The 22,829-nt window shown below is 54.2% G+C and overlaps 1 protein-coding gene across 3 annotated transcripts in view; it reads left to right on the forward strand.

Moving 5' to 3' along the window:
- Positions 1–22,829, forward strand: part of IQCH (IQ motif containing H) — a 232,755-nt gene that overhangs the window by 182,970 nt on the left and 26,956 nt on the right. For all 3 annotated transcript variants that reach the window (XM_008268850.4, XM_051821802.2, XM_051821803.2), the window contains one exon: positions 16,480–16,650. In XM_008268850.4, coding sequence (XP_008267072.2) covers positions 16,480–16,650 — 171 coding nt within the window. The remainder of the gene's footprint in view (positions 1–16,479; positions 16,651–22,829) is intronic.

The raw sequence follows: 22,829 nt of genomic DNA on the forward strand, positions 1-22,829 counted from the left end.
TGGGGTCTGGTCTTGAGCCCTTTTAGGTTTCTACACAAATGCCTTAATATGTAAATAATGTAACCAACCCTCGAAGCCTGATCAGGCCAAGTTAGGAATACAAAGCCAAATAAGCTAACAAAATCCACCTCCCACAGGGCGGACACAGGCAGAAAAGACAGAGAACTTGGGGTTCCCCCACTGGCAGTTGTGTTCCCCTGCAGCCCCTCCCTGGACTTAAGGGAGCATGTTCTGAACCCCACAGGGCAGCCACGACGTTTTCCTCCTTTTGCAAAAGGAAGTGTGGACAAGTGGACGTCTCTAGGAAGACTCGATGCAAAACCGCTTTGCAAAGAAATAACGCTACCTCGGATGGGAGTTGTAGCTCAGCAATCCAAGGCACTGGGGGCTAGCGCTGGGGCACAGCAGGTCAAGCCGCCACCTGTGAGACTGGCATCCCCTGTGGGCGCCGGTTTGGGTCCTGGTGCTCCTCATCCAATCCAGCTCCCTGCTAATGCGCCTGGGGAAGCAGAAGACAATGATGCAAGTGCGCTGGCTCCTGGCTTCAGCCTCGCCCAGCCCTGGCCATTATGGCTATCTGGGGAGTGAACCAGCAGATAGAAGACTCTCTCTCTCTCTCTCTCTCTCTCTCTCTCTCTCTCTCTCTCCCCCACCCCCATAACTCTGCCATTCAAATAAATTAAATAAATCTTTAAAATAAATAAGTCAATAAATCACTGCATAGAACATCTGCACCCCATAGAAAACAAATTCTGGTTCTACTTCCAGTCCAGCTTCCTGCAAAGTCTTGGCATGCAGCAGAATATGGCCCAAGTAGTGGGCTCCTGCCACCCCGTGGGCCCAGATGGGGCTCCTGGCTTCTGGCTTTGATCTGGCCAAGTCTGGATGTTGCAGGCATTTGGGCAGTGAACCACAGGGTAAAAGATATTCTCTCTCTCTCTCTCATTTTGCCTCTCAAATAAATAAAAAGTAAACTTTTAAAAAAAGACTTTTAAAAAGTCTTTTCATATTAAAGACTTATGGTACACCGAAGAATATACAGCTCAAATTTGGGAGAAAACATCAATGCATATTACATATATATAATATGTATATTGTGTGTGTGTGTGTATATATATATATATATATATATATATATATATATATAAAAGGAATTCATTTGTGAAGGAAACTTGAAGAAAGACACTTCCCAGTCATTTCCTGCAGATTGTCTTGAAGACACCTTGTACGTGGAGCAGCTGCAAGCAGAGCTAGAGCTGTTCATTTGCACTTCCTGCCATGACTCCAGGGCCTTCTAGAATATTCTCCTGAGAGGAAGCTGTGGACTAAGAAAGCGTGCATTGGGACTAGCACTGTGGTAGAGGGGCTAAGCCTCCACCTGCGCGGCCCGCAGCCCATATGGGCCCTTGTTCGAGTCCCAGCTGCTCCTCTTCTTATCCAGCTCCCTGCTAATGACCTGGGTAGGCCATAGAAGATGGTCCAAGTGCTTGGGCCCTTGTACTCACGTGGGAGATCCAGAAGAAGCTCCTGGCTCCTGGCTTCGGATCAGTCCAGTTCCGGCTGTTGCAGCCATTTGGGAAATGAACCAGCAGGTGGAAGACCTTTCTCTCTGTCTGTAACTCTTTCTCTCTCAAATAAATAAATAAAATCTAAAAAAAAGAAAGAGGGAAATCATGCATGGACTTTTAGAAGAGGAGGAGGAAGGGTTGGAGGGGAGGAAAGGCAGGAAGGATGTAGCAACCCCCCCTTTTTTAAAAAAGATTTATTTATTTATTTGAAAGTCAGAGTTACACACAGAGAGAAAAGGAGAGGCAGAGAGAGAGAAAAAGAGAGAGAGAGGGAGAAAGAAAGAAAAAGAAAGAGAAAGAAAAAGAGAGAGGTCTTCTATCCACTGGTTCACGCCCTAATTGACCACAATGGCCGGAGCTGAGCTGATCCTGAGCAAGGAGCCAGGAGCTTCTTCCGGGTCTCCCACATGAGTGCAGGGGCTCAAGGACTTGGGCCATCTTCTACTGCTTTCCCAGGCCACAGCAGGGAGCTGGGTCAGAAGTGGAGCAGCCGAGACTAGAGCCGGCGCCCATATGGGATGCCAGCAGTGTAGGTGGTGGCTTTAACCCACTACACCACAGCACCAGCCCCAAAGACACCCCCTTTCATGCTGGTTCTTTCATTTGCTAGAAGTTGGGCCTACAGACAAGTGGTATCACAGGGGCTCTGCCAGTTAGCAGCCTCGGGGCTGTGGTTCAGCACACAGAGGCCTTACCTGTGGGCCAGGTGAGCCAGGACGGACAGAGGCTGACTCAGGGGAACCGCAGGGTGATTCTCAGCCAGCAGCTCCTGAACTGGAGTTGTTCCCAGGGCCCTAAAACACTGCAGCCGTACATTTCTGCAAGGTGCCACAGGACTTTGATTGATGGTGGCTGGAACCTTGGCTCTTTGCCTGTACAGGACAACCATGTTTCTTTGTCCTTACCCAGCTCCAGTGTTGCAGGCTCTGAAAGCGCTTTACAAACAAATCATGAAAAGGTGAGGCAGGCGGAAAGGTGCCCAGAATCCCACGGTAAATCAGAGCTGGTCTCCAGCCGCGGGGTCTCCAGCCGCAGGGCCATCCGGTGGCTGCTGGAGCCTCCTGGGGCAGCTGCCACCAGCACACGGCTCCCCTGCCTTCTGCCAAGCGTGTGCTTCCCTCGCTAGACTGGGGGCAACAGCCAGGGCTGAGCGAGCACAGCAGAGAAAGCCTGGGCTTTGGAGGTAGAGACGCCTGGATTTCATCTCAGCCCTGCCACTCAGCTGGGGAGCGGGGCACCCCTTTGTCATTTCTCACGTGGTTACGGAGGGGCTGGCACGAGGCAATCCCACGGTGCCTTGCGCATCACAGCCCCTTGATGTGCCTAAGTTTCCTTTCCCCTTCCTCGCCTCTGTCCCCCTGCTACAGCCGGCCCCACATGCAGTCCAGAGGCCGCTGGCATCCAACAAGATTGTCCCCTTGGCTCGGCCAGCTGCTGAACCTTTCCAATGCCAGGGTCTATGGACCACAAGGTCAAAACTGCAGCATCCAGACTGGGGTCCGGATAACTGAATCCCAGAGTCTCCACCGCGATAAACCCCTGGTTACCAGAGCCGAGGCCCCATTAGGGTAAACACTGTTGCCAGAACCCAACCCTCTGCCCTCACCCAATTAGTCGGGATTTGTTGGATTGTTGGATTCATGGCATGGGGAATGAGCAAGCGTCCCCAGGGAGAGCCCCCAGCTGCAGAAGGCAGGTTGAGAGGCAGGGAGGCCCCGGGGATGAGCTACAGGGAGGGAAAGGGGAGGTGGGAGATGCTCGGGCCGCGTGCCCGCGTGCCCACGCACCCGACCAGCCCTGCCTCTTCTGTGAATTTGACCTCAAGCTGATACAAAGCAAAAGCCTGCAGCGGGGAGTGGGGTGGGGGAGATGGCCTTTGAGAAAAGCGACACCGCATCCCCAGAGCTAACCGGGCCTTTGTTGATAATGGACTAGTCTCTTACTCTGTCTTCTATCCCGTGAGCACCGTGGACGAGCAGAGTAACCTCACTGGCACCAGCTTGCTGTAGTGTAGGCAGGACTTCAGGACCCACACGTGGAAAGCGCTTTCAGGTTGAGGCCAACAGAACACCAAGACGCCACTCAAAAGGCAGCCTGGGAGGTGGCTTAGCACGGGCTCCCTCGTTCCGTCTGCTTCTACACTCAGCCAGACAAGTGATCACACCCACTGTGTGTGTGTATGTGTGTGCATGTCCATCCTAACAGGGGTTTCCTGAATGTGTGTACATGGGTGAAGGGAAAAGAGAGAGAGAGAGAGATTGATTTGGATACCACATGCCATAAAATTCTCCCCTTAAAAAAAGTATTTGAGGGGCCAATGCTGTGGTATAGCAGATAACGCCGCGCCTGCAATGCCAGCGTCCCGTATGGGCACTTGTTCGAGTCCTGGCTGCTCCTCTTCCAGTCTGGCTCTCTACTATGGCCTGGGAAAGCAGTAGAAGATGGCCCAAGTCCTTGGGCCCCTGCACCTGCGTGGGAGACCTGGAAGAAGCTCCTGGCTCCTGGCTTTGGATTGGTGTAATTCCAGCCGTTGCAACCATCTGGGGAGTGAACCAGCAGGTGGAAGACCTCTCTCTCTTTCCTCCTGCCTCTCTGTCACTTTGCCTTTCAAATAAATATATACATACTTTAAATAAATATATACATACTTTAAAAATTATTTGAAAGGCAGAGTGACACAGAGAGAGAGAGAGAGAGAGATCTTGCATTCATTGGTTCACTCCCCCAAATGCTCACTACAGCCAGGGCTGGGCCCGGCCAAAGCCACAGGTGAGGAATTCTGTCCGGATTTCCCACGCGAGTGACAGGAACCCAAGCACTGGGGCCATCCCTCACTGCCTTCCGGAGCTGGGCTGGAAGCAGAGCACCTGCGACAGGAACCGGCGCTCCGGTACGGGGTGCAGGCGCGTCAAGGGCGGCTCAGCCCTCTGCAGTGCCACACCCACCCGGCTTCCAGACTGAACCCTCAGGAAGGATACTGCTGGGAACGCGTGTTTTCACGTCTCCGGTCAGGCAGCCAGGAGCAGAGTTAACTGACGAGTTATGTGGAAATCCAATGTCGAGCTTTCCTGGGAACTGCCACACCTCTCCACCGTGGTGGCCGCATCGGACAGCTTCACTCAGCAACGCACAAGGGCTGCGGCTGCTCCCAGTCTGCACCGGCGCCTGGGATGTGTGTCAGCCATCCCACAGGTGTGACGTGGGCTCGCACTTGTCTGTGTGTCCCAGGATCTTCCTCCCTTGTGTTACTTAAAGGACCCTCCTAACTCCTAACAAAGATTTTCCGGGCACCACTTCTAGGGGAAGTGTTGTGCCAGGCATCGGACGGGATGCAGGCAGGACACAGCAAGGTCCCGGCTCTCGGTCTCCTTCTCCTCGCTGGGAATGTCCCAAATGGAAATGAATTTGCCTTGGATTTGACTTGGGAGCTCCAGTCTGAACTCTGCTCCTGGCCACGCCTCTTCCCTTTTGCAGAGCCTCACGCCTGAGGTTCGAGGAGCTGGACTTCAAGGCCACGGCTGCGGTGCAGGTCTCTTGTCTTTATAAGACATCCTGGTTTCCTGGAATGGTCAGAGCAACTGGGAAGGAAGCGCAAGGCCCACCACCAGCCCACTGCACTGCCGGGGCCCAGGCTGCGAGCTCAGCCCCCACCCAGAGAGAAGCGCCCTGGGCAGGACCGTGCTCCCGGTCCCCAGAAGGCTGCGCGCAGGAACCCTAGGCATGGAGACTGCAGAACCAGCGCCCGCTGTGCTGTGGCGGGGGTGCACGCAGAAGCCCACCAGAGGTGACTGGCAGCGACGTTAAGGGAACACTTGCCAACTCATTCCCCAGCCCTGACGTCTACAGCAGGGAGAGGGCGTGGGAGGACTGCAGTGATGGTTAGGAGGGAAGCGGATGCGGCCGCCAGCCCTGGAGACCCATCATAGGTCACAACAGTTGGGTTTTTGTGTTTAATAGCACTCAGTGCTTAATGTCAAAACTGGAGAGTGGCCTTCCAAGAAGCCACAGTAAAACAGAGGTGTGGAAATACTTCAGCAGACAAAAAGAAATGAGTGTGTAATTCTGCACCTTAAGAATAGAAGTCATTGGGGCCAGCGCCTGGCTCACTTGGTTAATCCTCCGCCTGCGGCACCGGCACACCGGGTTCTAGTCCCGGTTGCTTCTCTTCCAGTTCAGCTCTCTGCTGTGGCCAGGGAGTGCAGTGGAGGATGGCTCAGGTGCTTGGGCCCTGCACCCACATGGGAGACCAGGAGGAAGCACCTGGCTCCTGGCTTTGGATCGGTGCAGCGCCGGCCGTGGCGGCCATCTGGGGAGTGAACCAACAGAAGGAAGACCTTTCTCTCTGTCTCTCTCACTGTCTATAACTCTACAGTCTGGAAAACAAGGGATGGAGGCTCTCGAGTCTGCAGAGGCAGCAGCAGAAACTCGGGGAAGCGAGCAGAGCTGTGAGATTATATGAAATGATGTGGCTTTAAAAAAATGAAAAATATAAATACAGCTGAGGCTGAGGTAGGTTTACATTTCAAGATTTTTCCATTGTGGATTCCCACGTTGCTTTACATATGGTTTCTTTATACCCCGGGAGAATTTCGAGTCAGGGGCAGGATGCAGGTGCGTAGGCCCGGGCTCAGATCGCAGCCCCTCCCCTGCTCACAGGACTGGAGTCCGTCCCTCACTCCCAGGGTCCCCGTCTGTGAAATGAGGCAGCGGGAGCGGCGCAGGTCACTGCCTGTCCACCGGGACAGCTGACCGCTCTGCCCCTCAGAGGTCCCACCTGCCCCACGTGCACTAACATGCACCTCTGGAATTGTGATGCGGACAGAGCCGTGTAAGATGCTGTGTAAGTGTAAGATAACCGTGTACCTGCTGGCGTGTCCCATTTGACGGGCACTTTTAAAGCATTCATTGCTACTTTGGCGTTTTCCTCTCTGGAAGCCAGTAACTATTTTTTTTCTCCAGAATTCATGTTGAAGGCCTGTGCAAAGGGTGGCAGCCACGGGCACAGCGGGGGCCACGGGCACGGCGGGGGCCACGGGCATGGTGGGCTGCCTGGCGCTCAGTGGCAGCGCCAACGTGGCTTGCTTTGTTTTGTTTTTTTTACTGCCTCTGAACCCTAGGGCAGCGTCCAGGGCGAGCAGCCTCCTCCTGACGCTATGGTGGAAGTCATGCCCAAGAAGATAAACCGCGGTAATAGAAGCAGAGAGGAAGCCGTCCAAGACAAATCCCCAGGAGTCCTCATAGCGCACCCCGGACCAGGGCTGTCTCGGAAAGAGCCTGCGCTAGCCCAGAAGCCGCCACTAGGTGGCAGCACGCCAAGAGGCTGCCTCCTCTCTGCCTGTCGGTGGATTTTTCTAACATAAGGCAGACAGCTCTTAGCACATACCACAATCACATCACTGTTTGATCCGTTGAAACGTCTGACAGTGCGGTGTGCCAATCCCTTTGGACCTCAGTGTCAGGTGTGTTGTTTACACAGTAAGGGCTGTCTGGAGATTGGATGAGCCAAGTGAGAAAAAATAAAGAAAGAAGACAGTGGGGCTCAGAGTGGGCCTGAGAAAGCGCCTTTTCCGCGGGAGCCTGCTTGCAAACAGAGTCCGTGTGTGAAAAGCGGGCCAGAATAGCAGAGTCGAGATCCAGCAAGGGACCTTGTTGCCGAGCAGTTACCCCCCACAAAAAAAAGTAGCTGGAGGCGTTGACACAGAACCCCCAAACCTGAGTCTGCTCCCCTGACCCCAGGAAGCCAGTTGGTGACATCGGGGTGGCGCAAGAAAGCAGGTGTTCATTGCAAGGCGCAGGACGAGGAGCTGGGCAGCCACTGCTTAGTTCCCGGGCACCTGGAGGAGTTGGGGTGAACCTTCTTACGGACTGAAATTGGGACTGACAGGTGCGTGTCCAGCTAGTATCCCAGTTCTGGGCTGGTCAGCAGGGCTCGTGACCTTCCTTTGATTGGTCGGTGAAGGTGGTGCCCTGCCCTGTAGGGGATTTATGGTGGCTGGGAGGGCTTCCGTGGGTCTGGGGGCTTACATGTAAATGGTAGTTGCCTTCTGCCCTGGACTTGGAATTCCCCTACACGGACCACCCCCAGACACTACTGGCCAGCAGGGTTTTATCTACTGGAGAGGCCACGGACCTCTTGAGTCTGGTGATTAGAGCCGTGTAGGGCCAGCTGGATCCCTGCATTGGTAGAGGACAGGCCAGGGCACCTTGGGCTCCGGGACACAGGCTGGGTTCTGCCTTCACGTTCCAGGGCTCTGGTCGCAAGTTCTTCCACTCATACCAGCCCTGCTCGCAGCAATCAAACGGGGAAGAAACATCAGGGTCCCAATCACATTTGTGTCTGCAGGGCCCTCGCCGTGATGGACTGCTGCTTCACGCCCTGGCCAGCAGGCAGGAAACAGGCTCAGAGATGAGGAAGAAGTGGCTTAAAACACACAGATGGGGGTGGGGCGGGGGCATGGACTCTCAGACCCCCGTGGAGCTGCAATCTCCTCCAATCCCCTTAGCCTGGAGCCACCATCACTTCTACCCCCTACCAACCTGCCACCACCCTCTTTTTTTTTTTTTTTTGTTTAAAGAATTATTTTATTTATTTACAAGACAGAGTTACAGAGACGGGTAGAGCCAGAGAGAGAGAGAGAGAGATCTTCCATTCTGCTGGTTCACTCCGCCAAATGACCGCAATGGCCAGAGCTGGGCTGATCTGAAGCCAGGAGCTTCTTCCAGTTCTCCCACACAGGTGCAGGGGCCCAAGGACTTGTGCCATCTTCTACTGCTTTTCCAGGCTATAGCAGAGAGCTGGATCAGAAGAGGAACAGCCGGGACTCGAACCAGCATTCATATGGGACTCCGGTGCTGCAGGCTGGGGCTTTAACCCACTGTGCCACAGCGCCAGCCCCTGCTGCCACCCTCTTAACCCTACCTGTTCATCATGGCTTGGACGCTGTGCGAAGCAGGGCAGCCTCCCTCCACTGTGTCCTTAGGGAGAAGCCACAGGTCCCCACCACTCCTCTAGCCTGGAGAGCCTTGAGCCATCGGCCCACAGATGACAGCCAAGGAAAAGATGTCTCCCTACCCAGCCAGCTGAGCACGCGTTCCTGAGTGCACACGGAGAAGGGAGCAAAGCGCCAGAGGTCTCCCCTGGCCCCAGGGATGGCGCCGGGACATGGTCGTCCCAGCCTGGACCCTCCATGCCCGCTCTGCACCGTTCCCCTAGCGGCTGGCTGCACTCAGGAAATGGGAGCGCCATGCTTCTGTCTGCCCAGAGCAGAAGTCTTGGAGACGCCCTGGACTCCTCTGGACTCACTGCAGCCCACCTGGGGAGGAGCATCCGTAAGGCGACCCTGCACCCAGCTCCGCGGTCGCTGTGTTGGTCCGGCCACCCTCGTCTCCCGGCCAGGCGCACTCTCTCGCTCCATCCTGGCGCCCGCCTACTCTCTGCCCCAAGTGTCGCTTCAAAACAGAAGTCGCACCCTGTCACTCCACCAATGAACAGGAAATACATAAAGACAGAGCACACTGTGACCTACCCATGGCTGCACTCCCCGGAGTCCAGAGGAGCTCAGTGGACAGGCTGGCTGCCTCGCCATAGCCGTTGTGGGGCCCCACGGGTCTAGCCAACGGCTTGGTCTTGCTCTGGAAAGAACACCGTGGTGCAGTGGTGTGTGTCCTGCGTGACCTGGGACTGTGAATCTGAACATATGCCTGGCTGGGGGGCAGGGAGGGCCCCACTCCCACCCATCACTTGGCCAAGATGGGCTATGGTGGAGCGTGCTCCGTGGGCGGGGGCTGCATCCCTGCGGGGGGCGGGGTGTAGGGCTCTCAGAGTTGACCCCAATGCAGGATCTATTGTGTTTTTTCTCCCAAAGAAACCTTTATTTAAGGAATACAAACCTCATGCATTTCATAAGTACAATTTCAGGACTGGAGTGATTCTTCCCATTGTACCCACCCTCCCACCACATTCCACCCCTCCTCCTCCTCTCTCTCCCATTCCTAGTCCCATTCTCCACTAAGATCCTTTTTCCATTAACTTTATGCACAGGATCTGTCTTTTTAAAAGCTCTCCACCAGAGAGAACTGGTGTTCATATGGTATTCTGGCGGTATCAATCCACTACCCCTTATACCAGCCCCGTATGCATCATTTCTTATAAGAATTATTCATTTACTCATTCATTTGTTTATTTATTTTTTTTTGACAGGCAGAGTGGACAGTGAGAGAGAGAGAGACAGAAAGGTCTTCCTTTTGTCGTTGATTCACCTTCCAATGGCCGCTGCAGCCGACACACTGCGGCCAGCGTACCACACTGATCCAATGGCAGGAGCCAGGTGCTTCTCCTGGTCTCCCATGGGGTGCAGGGCCCAAGTACTCGGGCCATCCTCCACTGCACTCCCGGGCCACAGCAGAGAGCTGGCCTGGAAGAGGGGCAACCGGGACAGAATCTGGTGCCCCGACCGGGACTAGAACCCGGTGTGCTGGCGCCGCAAGGCGGAGGATTAGCCTAGTGAGCCCGGGCGCTGGCCTCATTTGTTTATTATATGAAAGACAAAGCATCAGAGAGGGAGGGAGGGATGGAGGGAGGGAGAGAGAGAGAGAGAGAGATAGCTTCCAGCCACTGGTTTACTCCCCATATGGCTACAACAGCCAGCACTGAGCCAGGCCAAAGCCAGGAGCCAGGAGCTTCTTCTGGGTCTCCTACATGCATGGCAGGGGCCCAAGCATTGGGCCATCTTCTGCTGCCTTCCCAGGCGCATTAGCAGGGAGCTGGATAGGAAGTGGAGCAGCAGAGACTCAAGCTGACACTCCAACATGGCATGCTGGAGAGGCTTAACCTGCTGCATCAAACACTGGCCCATTTTAAATTTTCTAGTAGTCCCATTTAAAACACAATATTGAAATAAAAATAATTATAATTTTTATGTGACCCAACATAACAAAATGCTATTTCAGCATGCAGTGAGTGTGAAATTCTGTGGATGAGCTGTCTGACATCCTTTTTCACAGCCTCAGTCTTGAAAGCCTGGCACGCCCTTGACCTCAACAACACGTCTCAATTGGGACCCGTTGCATGCCAAGCGCTCAGAAGCTTGCTGTGGGTGGTGGATACCTCGCTAGATAGAGCAGATCTAGAACACGCAATGGCGTTTCTAATGAGGCACGCAGGAACACGGACGGCTAGCACTTGCTCTGCACTCATCCAGCCTTCCTTACGATTAACCTGATTTCAGAGAAGCTGAATTCACTGCTTACACACTTCCTGTGCTCTCCCGCTCTTCTGTGCGTCTCCCGATGTCAGGTCATTCCTCCCGACTGCCTCCAGTGTCACATCACAGCCTGGCCGATCGCGTGGCGGTGCCGTGTCTCCTCAGCCGACGCGCTGAGGTGGGACAGCCGCCCTTTTCCGATAGTGCCAGGGATGCTGGGGGACTCTTCTTTATTGCTCAAGCTCTTAAGATCGAGACGCAAATCTCTCGAGCATTCCAGCCACTTTTAACAAAAGAGTTTCTTGAAAATCATCAATCAAACAGCGATCAACAAGTGATTGCCAGCTGAGAGCTGAGACACCTTTGATGCCCGCCTTTGTAACCTAGGGTAAACCACTTCGCTTTTCACGCCGGGGTTGCTCTGTCTGTAAAGTAAACTGATCATGCTGGGTGATTTTTAAGGGTCTAGCTCTAAGCTTCACTGATGTTTTCTCTCACCCTCACATCTCATCAATTAATTGTCAAGCTAGTTGTTATAAGTTATTATAAGCAAGTCATGGCAAAGCTACCACCTAAACAACTTTAAATCCATCCAGCTCTCCCTATTCCCATTCATCATGGCCACCATCATCACTTATTTAAATTGTGATGTGGGGCAGGCACCATGGCCCAGCAGCTAAGTCACCACTGGGGACACCCACATCCCATACTGAAGTGCCTGGTTCGAATCCCAGCTCCTCTGCTTCTGATCCAGCTCCCTGCTAGTGCACACCCTGGGAAGCCACCAGATGATGGCTCAATGAGTTGGGTCCCTGCCCGTCATGTGGGAGAGCTGGATGGAGTTCCTGGTTCCCACCTTTAGCTTAGACCAGCCCTGGTGGTCGAGTGCATTTAGGGAGTGAACCAACAGATTGAAGACCTCTGCGTCTGTCTGTCTCTGTCTTTCTGCCATTTTTTTTTTATTTGAAAGTCAGAGTTACACAGAGAGAGGAGAGGCAGAGAGAGAGAGAGAAAGAGAGAGGTCTTCCATCGGCTGTTTCACTCCCCAATTAGCCGCAACGGCTGGAGCTGAGCTGATCCGAAGCCAGGAGCTTCCTCTGGGTCTTCCAAATGTGTATGGGGGCCCAATTGGGCCATCTTCCACTGCTTTCCCAGGCCATAGCAGAGAGCTGGATCGGAAGTGGAGCAGCCAGGTCTCGAACTGGCACCTATATGGGATGCTGGCACTTTAGGTCAGGGCGTTAACCCGCTGCACCGTAGCGCTGGCCCCCTTTCTAACTTTCAAATAAAATGAAAGTAGGTAAATATTCTTAAAATTGTGATGGGGTGTCCAGGGTAGGGCTGGATTAGGTTTTGAAGTTAACATCAAAGCCGCAAAGCAAGAGTAGGCTTAGCTGCAAGGTCTGTGGGAGCGTGGGGCTGGCACAGAGGAGCTGCTTGCGTTGGTCTCCTTTCCGTCACCTGAGAAGGCTAACTCTTCAGCTCACAGTTTTGGGGGTTCAGATCCAAGATTGGACGGCCCCACTGACTTGGTCTGTGATGATGGTGACAGTGGTAGAGGGTGGAGATGGGGCAGGAGGATCACCTGGCCAGCCAGGAAGCAGAGAGAGCAGCTGGCTCCAAGCAGGCTTTAACCCACCCCCTCTCAAGGCACGTCCCCAAGGACCTAGGCCCACCTCGTGAACAATTGCATTTCCATTTTCTCCGTACCATTAACATCTGATTTGGAGTTTAAATCTCTACTTACTTATTTGAAAAGCAAAAAAAGAAAGAGATCTCATCCACTAGTTCACTCCCAAAACACCCACAACAGCCAGGGCCGGGCCGGGCCAAAGCCAGGAACCTGGAACTCCATCCGGGTCTCCCACACAAGTGGCAGGGGCCCACTCACCTGAGCCATCACCTGCTGTCCCCCAGGATGTGCACCGGCAGGAAGCTGGAATGGGGAGCGAGGCCAGGACTCTGCTCCAGGGGCTCCAATGTGGGGTGCTAGCATCCCAAGCAGTGTCCTAACCGCTCCGTAAATACCCGCCCCCCCCAATCTGGGAGGCTAACGCATGCTGCACTTGAATCTGAAACAAGCCGCATAAGACCCGCCTGGAACCCACTGCAGGTGGAGGATGCAGGTGGCACAGTTCCGGGAGAAACACTGGAATTGCAGGCACACTGGTAGGCTGCTGGGAGGACAAAACCCTCGCACTACCTTCCCCTGCAGGGCTGGCAGGGGGAAGGGCGGACCGGAGCCCCTGGGCACTGAACAAGCCTCAGGCAGTGTCTTCAATGGAAAAGCCAGGTGGGGAACAGAACAGTTTCGGGAGCGACCAGGCAGGCCTGCTGTGGAGGAAGGGGCGGAAGGAAACGTGTCTCCACCCTCCTTTGCCGACCAGGGTGTTCCCGCTAGGCCAGGGGCAGAGTCTGGCCTGCACTCTGCCATCTCAGGCAAACCACGAAGCCGCTTGCTGACCTCAGAACCCGCCGTGGTAACCTCGCCCAAGCCGCAGCACCTCCGGGACGGGGTTGCTGTGGGATTGAGCAAGGAAAGACATAGGGGGAAGACAGCGAGGAAATGGGGTAATCTACTCGTTAACGTGGCTGAAAGTGCGCCCCCCGAAACTCTGCTCCACTTACAGGAGGGCACTGGACCCGGAAGTTAACACCACCTGGGGCTCCCGTATCTGAGCTGGGCCCACTCCAAACCCAGCTTCCTGCACACCTTGGGAGGCAGCAAGAAATGTCTCAAGTACTTGACTCCCTGCCACGCACTTGGGAAACCAGGATCGAGTTCTCCACTCCCTGGTATTTGGGGAGTGAACCATCAAATGGGAGGTCTCTCTGCCTCTATAAATCAATCATAAGTAACGTTTGTACTGAAATTTATAATTTATAAGGCAATTTTATGTGCATTTATTCTATTTTATTTTTGAAGATTTATTTTATTTGAAAGGCAGAGTTATAGAGAGAAAGATCTTCCATTCACTGGTTCACTGCCCAAATGGCCACAATGGCCAGAGCTGGGCCAATCCAAAGCCAGGAGTCAGGAGCTTCTTCTGGGTCTCCCATGTGGGTGCAGGGGCCCAAGCACTTGGGCCATTCTCCACTGCTTTCCCAGATGCATTAGCAGGGAGCTGGATCAGAAGTGGAGCGGCTGTGAAACAAGCCAGCACCCATATGAGAGGCAGGCACTGCAGGCGGTGGCTTGACCTGCTACGCCACAGCACCGGCCCTAGCATTTATTCTATTTTGCCTTCAAAACAGCACACAGTAGGTCTTGATCACTTGCTCCGGTAACACTTCAGGGTAACCAAGATTGAGAGAGCCTGAGCGTCTCAGTCAAGTTCACAGCCTCTGTGTGGGCCGGGGGTACACTGAGTCCTTGGTTCTTACTCTCTCGCCGACACTGGGCTGCCTCCCTCCAAAACGCCTCATCACCAAAACATTAATAGTATTATCGTAACCATTAGGAATGCCCGGTATGTATGTTTCCCTTCGATCAAGGTCACAGACAGACAGGGGCTCTGAAGAAAACGCCTGACACACACGAATGCCAAGTTCGCCTTCTCGGATGAAGGAAAAGTTGCCGTCCCCATCTGATTTACATTTTTCTGCCATGCAGCAGGAAATATTTAAGTTGACAGATTGGATATTTACCACTCAACAGACACTTGGCAGCGAATTTGGAGCCATTGTTGCAAATGTGATTTATTTGCTATTATAAAAGGGCATTTCCTGGGCAAATACCACTCCTGAAATTAGCTCCAGTTTAGCAAGGGGCCTCAAGAACTTGACCTCTTAATATCCTCCTAATGATGCCATTTACATTCAGTGCTCACTCACTGCTAGATCCGGGGAGGAGGAGCCCACTCCGGGGCTGACGCGTGATGTGTCTCGACATGCAGAGTCGGTGAAGGGGGCGCAGGAGGGCCCCCTGGAAGGAAGAAGTGTTTCATCAAGTCATCGCGCAAATGTGTGCGTCTCCAACTTCCGACGGTGAGACTGCGTTACTGCTGACTCCAGCCTACTCCAGGAGGGCAACAATTCATGTTTTCTCCGCCACGAGGCATTTGCATGGCACGGATCGGATCAGATGCGAGCATGGTCCGACCCTCTGCCTCTTTAGCTTGGAATTGGACTGGAGGATCGGCGCAGGGGACAGACTGGCTGGGCCGGGATCTGTGCGTCTCCTCCAGCAGGGAACGGGAAGAGGGTGGTGGGCTTGGAGCCAGGCAGAACTGGATTCGTATCCCAGCACCGCCACTCCCTGGTGTGTGGACCCAGATACTTCCCCGAGGTGCTGCTGCTTCACCTGTGCCATGTGACGGCTCCCATGCAGGCCGTCGGCTCTGAGATGTTTGCAAAGCACCTGGCACCCTGGAGCCCCTCGACACAAGGGAGCCGGTCCTCTTTTCACTGCTTGTTTAAAGTTCAGATGCTGGGGGCCAGCTCCATGGCACAGTAGGTTAATCCTCTGCCTGCGGCACTGGCATCCCATATGGGCAGCGGTTCTAGTCCCAGCTGCCCCTCTTCCAATCCAGCTCTCTGCTGTGGCCTGGGAAAGCAGGAGAAGATGGCCCAGGTCCTTGGGCCCTGCACCCGCATGGGAGATTGGGAAGAAGTACCTGGCTCCTGGCTTCGGATGGGCGCAGTGCCAGCCATTGCGACCGTCTGGGGAGTGAACCAATGGAAGGAAGACCTTTCTCTCTGTCTCTCTTTCACTGTAACTCTACCTCTCAAATAAATAAATAAAATCTTAAAAAAAAAAAAGTTCAGATGCTTTCGTGGTGCACCATGGCAAGCAAACCCAGTCTGTCTCTGGTCTGCTTACACTGTGCTGTCATGAACTGAATGTGTCTGTTGTCACCCTCCCGATGGCAGAACCTGTGCCTGCCGTTGGCCCTGGACGCTGTAGTGGCCTCCACAATGACACACCTGGGGAGGAGGATTCACTGCGGGAGTGGGCACTGACGGGGGCCATGGGAGAGGGGAGCGGCAGCACGTGACCTACTTCTGTCATCGCCAGTGTAACATGCAGTAGATGCTCACTAAACGTTTGTCACGGGGATTAACGGACACTACTCAGCTACCTAGGAGCTGACGATGACGTAATCAAGGCGTCTGTTTCCGGAAGCCTCTGGATTTTTGCTGCGTGATCATGTCCTTCCAATAATCCTGGGGTACACACAGGACAAGGTGCGGTCACTGGTTGACCACTAAGGGAAACTCATCTTAAGTATGGCGTTGAGATTCCCAGAGAGGCCGTCGTCGCGGGGTCTCCCACCATCCAGGGGTCTCCCACCATCCAGGCAGGCTGCCCACTTCTCACCCCGACACGCCCGTGCTCCGACCCTCTTCTCTTCTCCACTTTGGTTCCCAGCCTGCTGAAGCTGCTGGCCGCTGTCGCTGTCTCAGGTGAAGCATTGCGCTGGGCACCTCGGAAATGCCACACCCAGGGCAGGAAAAGCAGGTCCCTAGGAACGCTTCAGGGGCTGCGTGCCTGGGTTACGCTGCCTCGGCCAGCATTTTCACACCTGTGAATCTCAGGATTAGGATCAGATCCCAGCCGCTCGGCCGAAGGGTGTAGACACCCAGTCAAAGCCAGCTACTCCGTAAAGTCTCACAGTCGGGTTGTGGTGGTGGGGCGAGGGGGTGTGGGGCTTTCTCTCCCATTTGCCAGCCTCACCCCTGACTTCCACGGCTCCTCTTTCACTCAGGTGTGGGCAACAGGCCTCAACCTCTCCTACAGCGACCAGCTGGCCCTGACGCAGCTCACCTTGTACCTGACCAGTGGCCGCCTGGACTGCGGGCAGAGCACCCTGGAGGTGCCCCGCTTGGTTCTCAAGAAGGAGAAGAAGAGGAGGTTCCTTCGCAATCTGCCAGTGCTGGTAAGCAGGCGCCCGGCCATTCTGCATGTTCAGCGGGACTCCCCGGCCGCCTCCTCAGCCCTTGTGTGCCGAGGCCCTTTGGGGAGTGGTAAGGACCGAGGGCTCACCGGCCACAAGCCTTCTGAGATGTGTCCGGGGACATGCAAGCGCGTGGTCAGAGAGCGGAGCGGGTGGTCCAGGGAGGGGGCAGCCCTGCCGGCGAGCGTGGAAGAGCCTGGAGGGTTCTGGGTTTTGTTCCCCACCGCAGTTCTCTTCGCCCTTCCCTGGCCCAGCAGTTCACCCACTTGCTGCTCGGGTTCCCAGAAGGTTCCGACAGAACCCAACTTTTTCCAGCCCTGATCTTTCTTTTGAGCCTCGGACTCCTGGAAGGATATTCCACAGAGTTCTGGGACAATGAAGCCTTGCAAAGCCACGTTCATCCCCTTCCTTGTGCCACACTGTGCTCGGTGCTCAGCCTGCAGTGTGCTGACATCCCCAACCCCACCCTGACAGCCACTCGGTCACCAGGTCTGGTGGGTCCCGGTTGCCAAAATGCCCCAGAGGTGACCTCTCACCCCCCACAAATGCACAGTCTCAGTTTTGGCTTTCAGAACCTCACACTAGTAATATTTTTTTGTATTTTAATGTTTATTTATGTAAAAGTTACAGGGAGAAAGAGAGAGAGATCTCCCATCTGCTGGTTCACTCCTCAAATGCCCACGACAGCCAGAGCTAAACCAGGCTGAAGCCAAGAAGCCCAGAACTCAACCTGTCTCCTACAGGGTGGCAGGGACCCAAGGACTTGAGGCTGGCATTAGCATTAAAACAGCTTTTCCTAAGATCCTTGCAAATCTGAGCCTGTCGCTCCCCTCCTTCGGATATTGGAATGATTTCTGTAATTACAGGAAAACCCCAACTTCCCGGCTTGCTTCCTCTTGCCACGGCCACAGCCTTCCTTCTCACCATGAACCCCATCGGTAGTGTGGCTGGGGCCAGGGCCCTGCAGCCGGTGAAGGTTTACCCCCCGGCACACACACACCCAGCACCCTGGGTGACAAGGGTGGACCTCGGTGGGGGAGTAGGCACCTGCTGGATCAGGCTACATTAGTCACGGGGACAGAGAACCAAGGTCAAGGGGACCGAGTGTCCCATGGCGTGAGAATACTTCCGCTCTCCAGCACCGGTGGACTTCAGGCTCTCTTTGCAAAGGAAATGCCCCTTGGAATCCACGTGTGGTAGACAAAGGGACACCTGTGGTTAACAGGCCCCACCCAGGTGTCCCAGAAGCACCTTTGTCCGAGCAGCTCCTGCCTTCCTGCTCCGGGAGCCACCTTGCCTCTGGCCAGGGTCCCCACGGTCACTCCAGGGAGGGCTGTCCTCTGGGGTACAGCACAGACCTGGCTCCTGGAATCTCCTTGATCTCTTTAAAAAGAGAAGCACAAATGGGTGGGGGGGGGGGGCAGAACCTTGCTGAGACTCTCCCAGGTCCGACTCCTCCTGTGGCCTCCCTTATCACCAAGGCTCAGTGCCAGGGTGAGCGACAGCACCACAACTCGAGGCCCTCGTAGTGAGCCAAACTCCAGGCCACCTCTATAAGGGAGCTGGAAGCTGAGTTAGTATTCAACGCGAGATGTGCCAAGGCAATCTGCTGTCTTTAAGTGTGTTCCCGCAGAAGGCCGGGAGCCCGGGCTGTGCTCAGAATCGGAAGCAGGCTCCGGTCCCCACTCCTCTTGCCTGTAGGTTTCATTCCTAGCTTCAGGCAACATCCGGGAATTCTCCTGCGATCAAGGGTCTTAAACACTTTTAGGAACTGCGTTATGATCTGCAATAATTCAAACGTCTCTACAATCACCGAGGAAAAGCGAGGCAGGCTTTCTGATGCGGGGATAAATTGAAAGTGCTTTGGGTTTCAGAAAGATAAATGGATGTTCTCAGCCTGGTGCCAACGGCGCCTGGGTGCACGGACGCTCCCCAGCACGCACACCCGCGATGAGGCCCGGTTTTAAAAGGCGCGCGTTCGGATGTATACACAGCATGCTTCACACCCAAACTAAAGCCCCCTGAGCAGGTGTGAGCAGCCCGCGGGGCGTCAGGGTCACCGTCAGGCAGGTGTCGGCACCCGCTTTGGAGACGGAGGGAAAAGGAAAGGCTTGGATGGGAGTGCGGGGACAGCCAGGGCGCTGTCAGAGTCACAGAACAGTGGGCGATGCAAGCAAACCTGGCCCTCGCTGGATGTTCAGGAACAGGTGGCAGGGCCGGGGAGACAGGAGGCCGGCGGGACCGGCTTCTGACGCAGGCTCCTCTACAAACCACAAACGCCCACCTGATGGTGTAAACAGGGTCTGAGGAATCCCAGACATGAAAGGCATCACCTTACAACCCTGGAACTTTTAATTAACCTCCTGCCAGAAATGGCATAAATGGTTAACCCTCTTCTATCCGTCCTCTCTCTCTCTCGATCGCTCGAGCTCGCTCTCATTCGCTCGCTCTCTCCACGCCCTACAGCGCGTTGGTGAGCGGCCGAAAGGGAGCATCTTTCAAACATCTTAAAGCAACCCAAGTCGTTTATATGCATTTTAACCGCACATGATCCGTAATGAATGATTAAGTAAAACCTTTTGTGTTAAATTATGATGTTAATAATGAGTCTGTCGCCGGTAATTTATTATGAATTCTCGAACGCTTCGGGTTTGATTTTGATAGAATGCAACAACAACGGGGTTTGCGTGATGACTTTATTTTTAGAACTCCTTCTTTGGGGGGGTGCCTGCGTTCCTCGCGACGGCTGCTACTGTAATTATGTATAAAACCAATCACTCATTAGAGTTAGGATACATTATCTTCCAGACAGACGAGGCTAAATAAGCAGCACATTAATAATGCAGAGAGCAGTTCATTATGCATGCGGATGCCTGCTCCGTAACTCAAACAAGAGCTCATCAGCCCCTGCCAACCCTTAAACAATAGTTCTGTGTTATTGCAGCCACACTCAAGTTTACGCTTGTTAAACTGCTACTTGGATTATTTTATCAAACGTGCATTTATTTTGTGGGTCCCCTTACTGCCGGGAACAGATTTTGGAAGCTCCTTTTTTTTTTTAAGTTAATGATTTGAGCAATGGGTGTTATTAATTCTCAGAATATTATCAACATGATTAATTTTCAGGCAGAGATTTATTGCATAAGGATTTCAACTATGTCAACGGAAATGCATCACTGTCAAAACAAGTATCATGGCGAAAATAGAAGGCGCGCCACACTCCAAGCGCCGGCGCTCAGAACGGAATCAATTTAAATTGCGGCTGAAGCAAAATTATATTCTCCAGTGAAAAGGAGGATGTCGGGCTTCCTTTATTTAGCTGGAAGCACTCTCGTTAGATTGTGATTTAGAAAGGTAGCTTAACGAGACCAGGCGTCCACCAATCACGCGGCGCCCACTCTTCATCGCCCGGATTCGCTAGACCGGGTCCACTTCTGGACTTCCCCCACGTACGTCCTCGCCGTGGCCCCCAGCCTGGGAGTCGGGGGCCAGGAATTACCACCTCATCCCATGGCCTCAGCTGCCCCGTCTGTAAGCCAAGGGAGGGCTGAACGACCCCCAGGGCCTCCTGGGGGACTTGATTTTATTGTGGCGCCCACAGGATGGAGCTCTGTCCCAGCCCTGCCCTGGGCAGCCTCGCGTGCTGTGCTGTAGGGCGGCCCACAGGCTTTGAGGAGTCCCAGCAGGGCCCGGGCCCATCCCGCAGTGCTGCAGCCTTCCCTTCTTCTTCTTCTTTTTTTTTTTTTAAGATTTATTTATTTATTTGAAAGTCAGAGTTACACAGAGAGAAGGAGAGGCAGAAAGAGAGAGAGAGAGAGAGAGAGAGTCTTCCATCTGATGGTTCACTCCCCAGATGGCTGCAATGGCCGGAGCTGCACCAATCCGAAGGCAGGAACCAGGAGCTTCTTCCAGGTCTCCCATGTAGGTGCAGGGACCAGGGACTTGGTCATCTTCTACTGCTTTCCCAGGCCACAGCAGAGAGCTGGATCGGAAGTGGAGCAGCCAGGACTAGAACTGGCGCCCATATGGGATGCCAGCGCTTCAGGCCAGGGCGTTAACCTGCTGCACCACAGCGCCGGCCCCAGCCTTCCCTTCTGAAATGGTCCTTGTCTTGCAGAATCTTTTAGGAGTAATATTGTGCCAGGTCGTGTCCCAAGTCCCCACCAGCCATCACCCTCACCGTCAGGAACCGTCTGGAAGTAAATGCTTGTTGAACTGTACTCAGCTCCTACTCTGCGCCAGGCACCCTGCCAAGTCCAGAGGACGCAGAGACGGATAGCAAAGAGCTCACAGAATTACAGAGGAGAAACGGGGTGGGGGTGTGTATGTGGGGGTCTTCCATCCGCTGTTCACTCCCCAAATGGCCGTATGGCTGGGGCTGGGCAAGGCAGAAGCCAGGAGCCAGGAGCGTCATCCGGGTCTCCCACATGGGTGCAGAGGCCCAAGCACTTGGGCCATCTTCAGCTGCTTTCCCAGGCGCATCAGCAGGGACTTGGATCGGAAGCAGAGCAGCCAGGACTTGAACCGGCATCCATATGAGATGCCACGTTAGCAACACTAATAAGTGCTTATGAGAATCTTTATATAACCCAATATATGAAGCAGGCACTGTGACTACCTTTCCAGTTTTGGAAGACTGAGGTAGATTGAAGCAAGGTGTCCGAGGTGACCAAGCAAGCACGTGGTGGAGCCTGATTTAACCCCGGAGCTGCCACACTGAGAGCCAGTGTGTTCCATCCCAGTGGCCTGCCCCCTGCCGCGCACTGGCTGAGCGCCACAGGGGTCCAGCTCGGGGTGGGCACGGGCAGGGGGTGGGGGACATAAGCTCAGCTCTAAAGCATTCTCTGGTCAACACCCATGAGAAAACTCTCCCCAAAAAGAGCTCTTTACTCCAGGGTGCTGAAACGTGGAACTGTGAGATCCAAGGGCGTTAAGCATTAAGTGCTTCAGCTCCAAATGGCGATTTCATTTTTGAGCCTTGGCAAGCCTAAACGGATTGTGTGGCTTCAGAAGGGAACAGGTCCTGCAACCTTTGCTGTTTCTCATTTGTACTATGATTTCTTCTTTAATTATCCACGAAAACCCCAAGAAATAGATAACGATGAGAATTCTAACACCTGTTTTACAAAGTCGGAAACTGAGGTGAAGCCGAGTTCAGTAAGCGGCTCTTTTGAGTAGCAAAGCCCAGATCCCTTTGTCATGAAAGGCTTATTGGTAGTATTGGGCAGCTTTTTGTGAAGCCCGGAGGACAGCCACACCATCCCCAATATGTTGACAGCCCAGGACAATCTGCTCAGGCCTCACCCCCACCCCACCCCAGAGGACAGTGTGGCTTTGGAGGAGTTCTGGGGGCAGGGGTCACAGGATCAGGCCAAGAGGAGTTCTGGCTCAGCCGTTTGGTCGGTCTGGAAGGGCATGGCCAGCAGGCCTGCTCGCGCTCTCTCGCTCGCTCTCTCTCTTTTTTAAGATTTATTTATTTATTTGAAAGTCAGAGAAGGAGGGGCAGAGAGAGAGAGAGGTCTTCCATCCGCTGGTTCACTCCCCAGTTAGCTGCAACAGCCGGAGCTGTGCCGATCTGAAGCCAGGAGCCAGGAGCCAGGAGCCAGGAGCCAGGAGCTTCTTCCAGGTCTCCCATGTGGGTGCAGGGGCCCAAGGACTTGGGCCATCTTCTGCTGCTTTCCCAGGCCACTGGATCGGAAGTGGAGCAGCCGGGACTCGAACCAGTGCCCATATGGAATGCTGGCACTGCAGGCAGTGGCTTTACCCACTATACCACAGTGCCGGCCCCCTGCTCACTCTGCATGCCAGGCTGTGCCCCACGCCTGTCTTCCCGGCAAAGGTCTAGAAGCCTGCACATTTGCACAGGGACATGAACCGTAAATACGCTGGAACTCCATCCTGCTTACTGAGCGTGTGATTGCGCGATAATTGCCATGAACCCATAAGGTAACGCCAAGGTTATTTTGTCTTCTAAACTTGTCTTATGCTGTCACAAAAAAAGCAGAACAAGATGAGGTCACAGTCAGCAAGACAGGCAGGCAGACGCCCGGAGCTAGCGTCCAGCTCCGAGCTGTGTATCTTGGCCCCACGTCCCGCAGGAGGGCTCCCTGGCTGGTCTGAGCTGGTTACAGGACGCCAGGTGAGGGCAGCCCACCCTGAGG

This window comes from Oryctolagus cuniculus, chromosome 12 (genome assembly GCF_964237555.1).
Source record: "Oryctolagus cuniculus chromosome 12, mOryCun1.1, whole genome shotgun sequence".
Taxonomy (NCBI): domain Eukaryota; kingdom Metazoa; phylum Chordata; class Mammalia; order Lagomorpha; family Leporidae; genus Oryctolagus; species Oryctolagus cuniculus.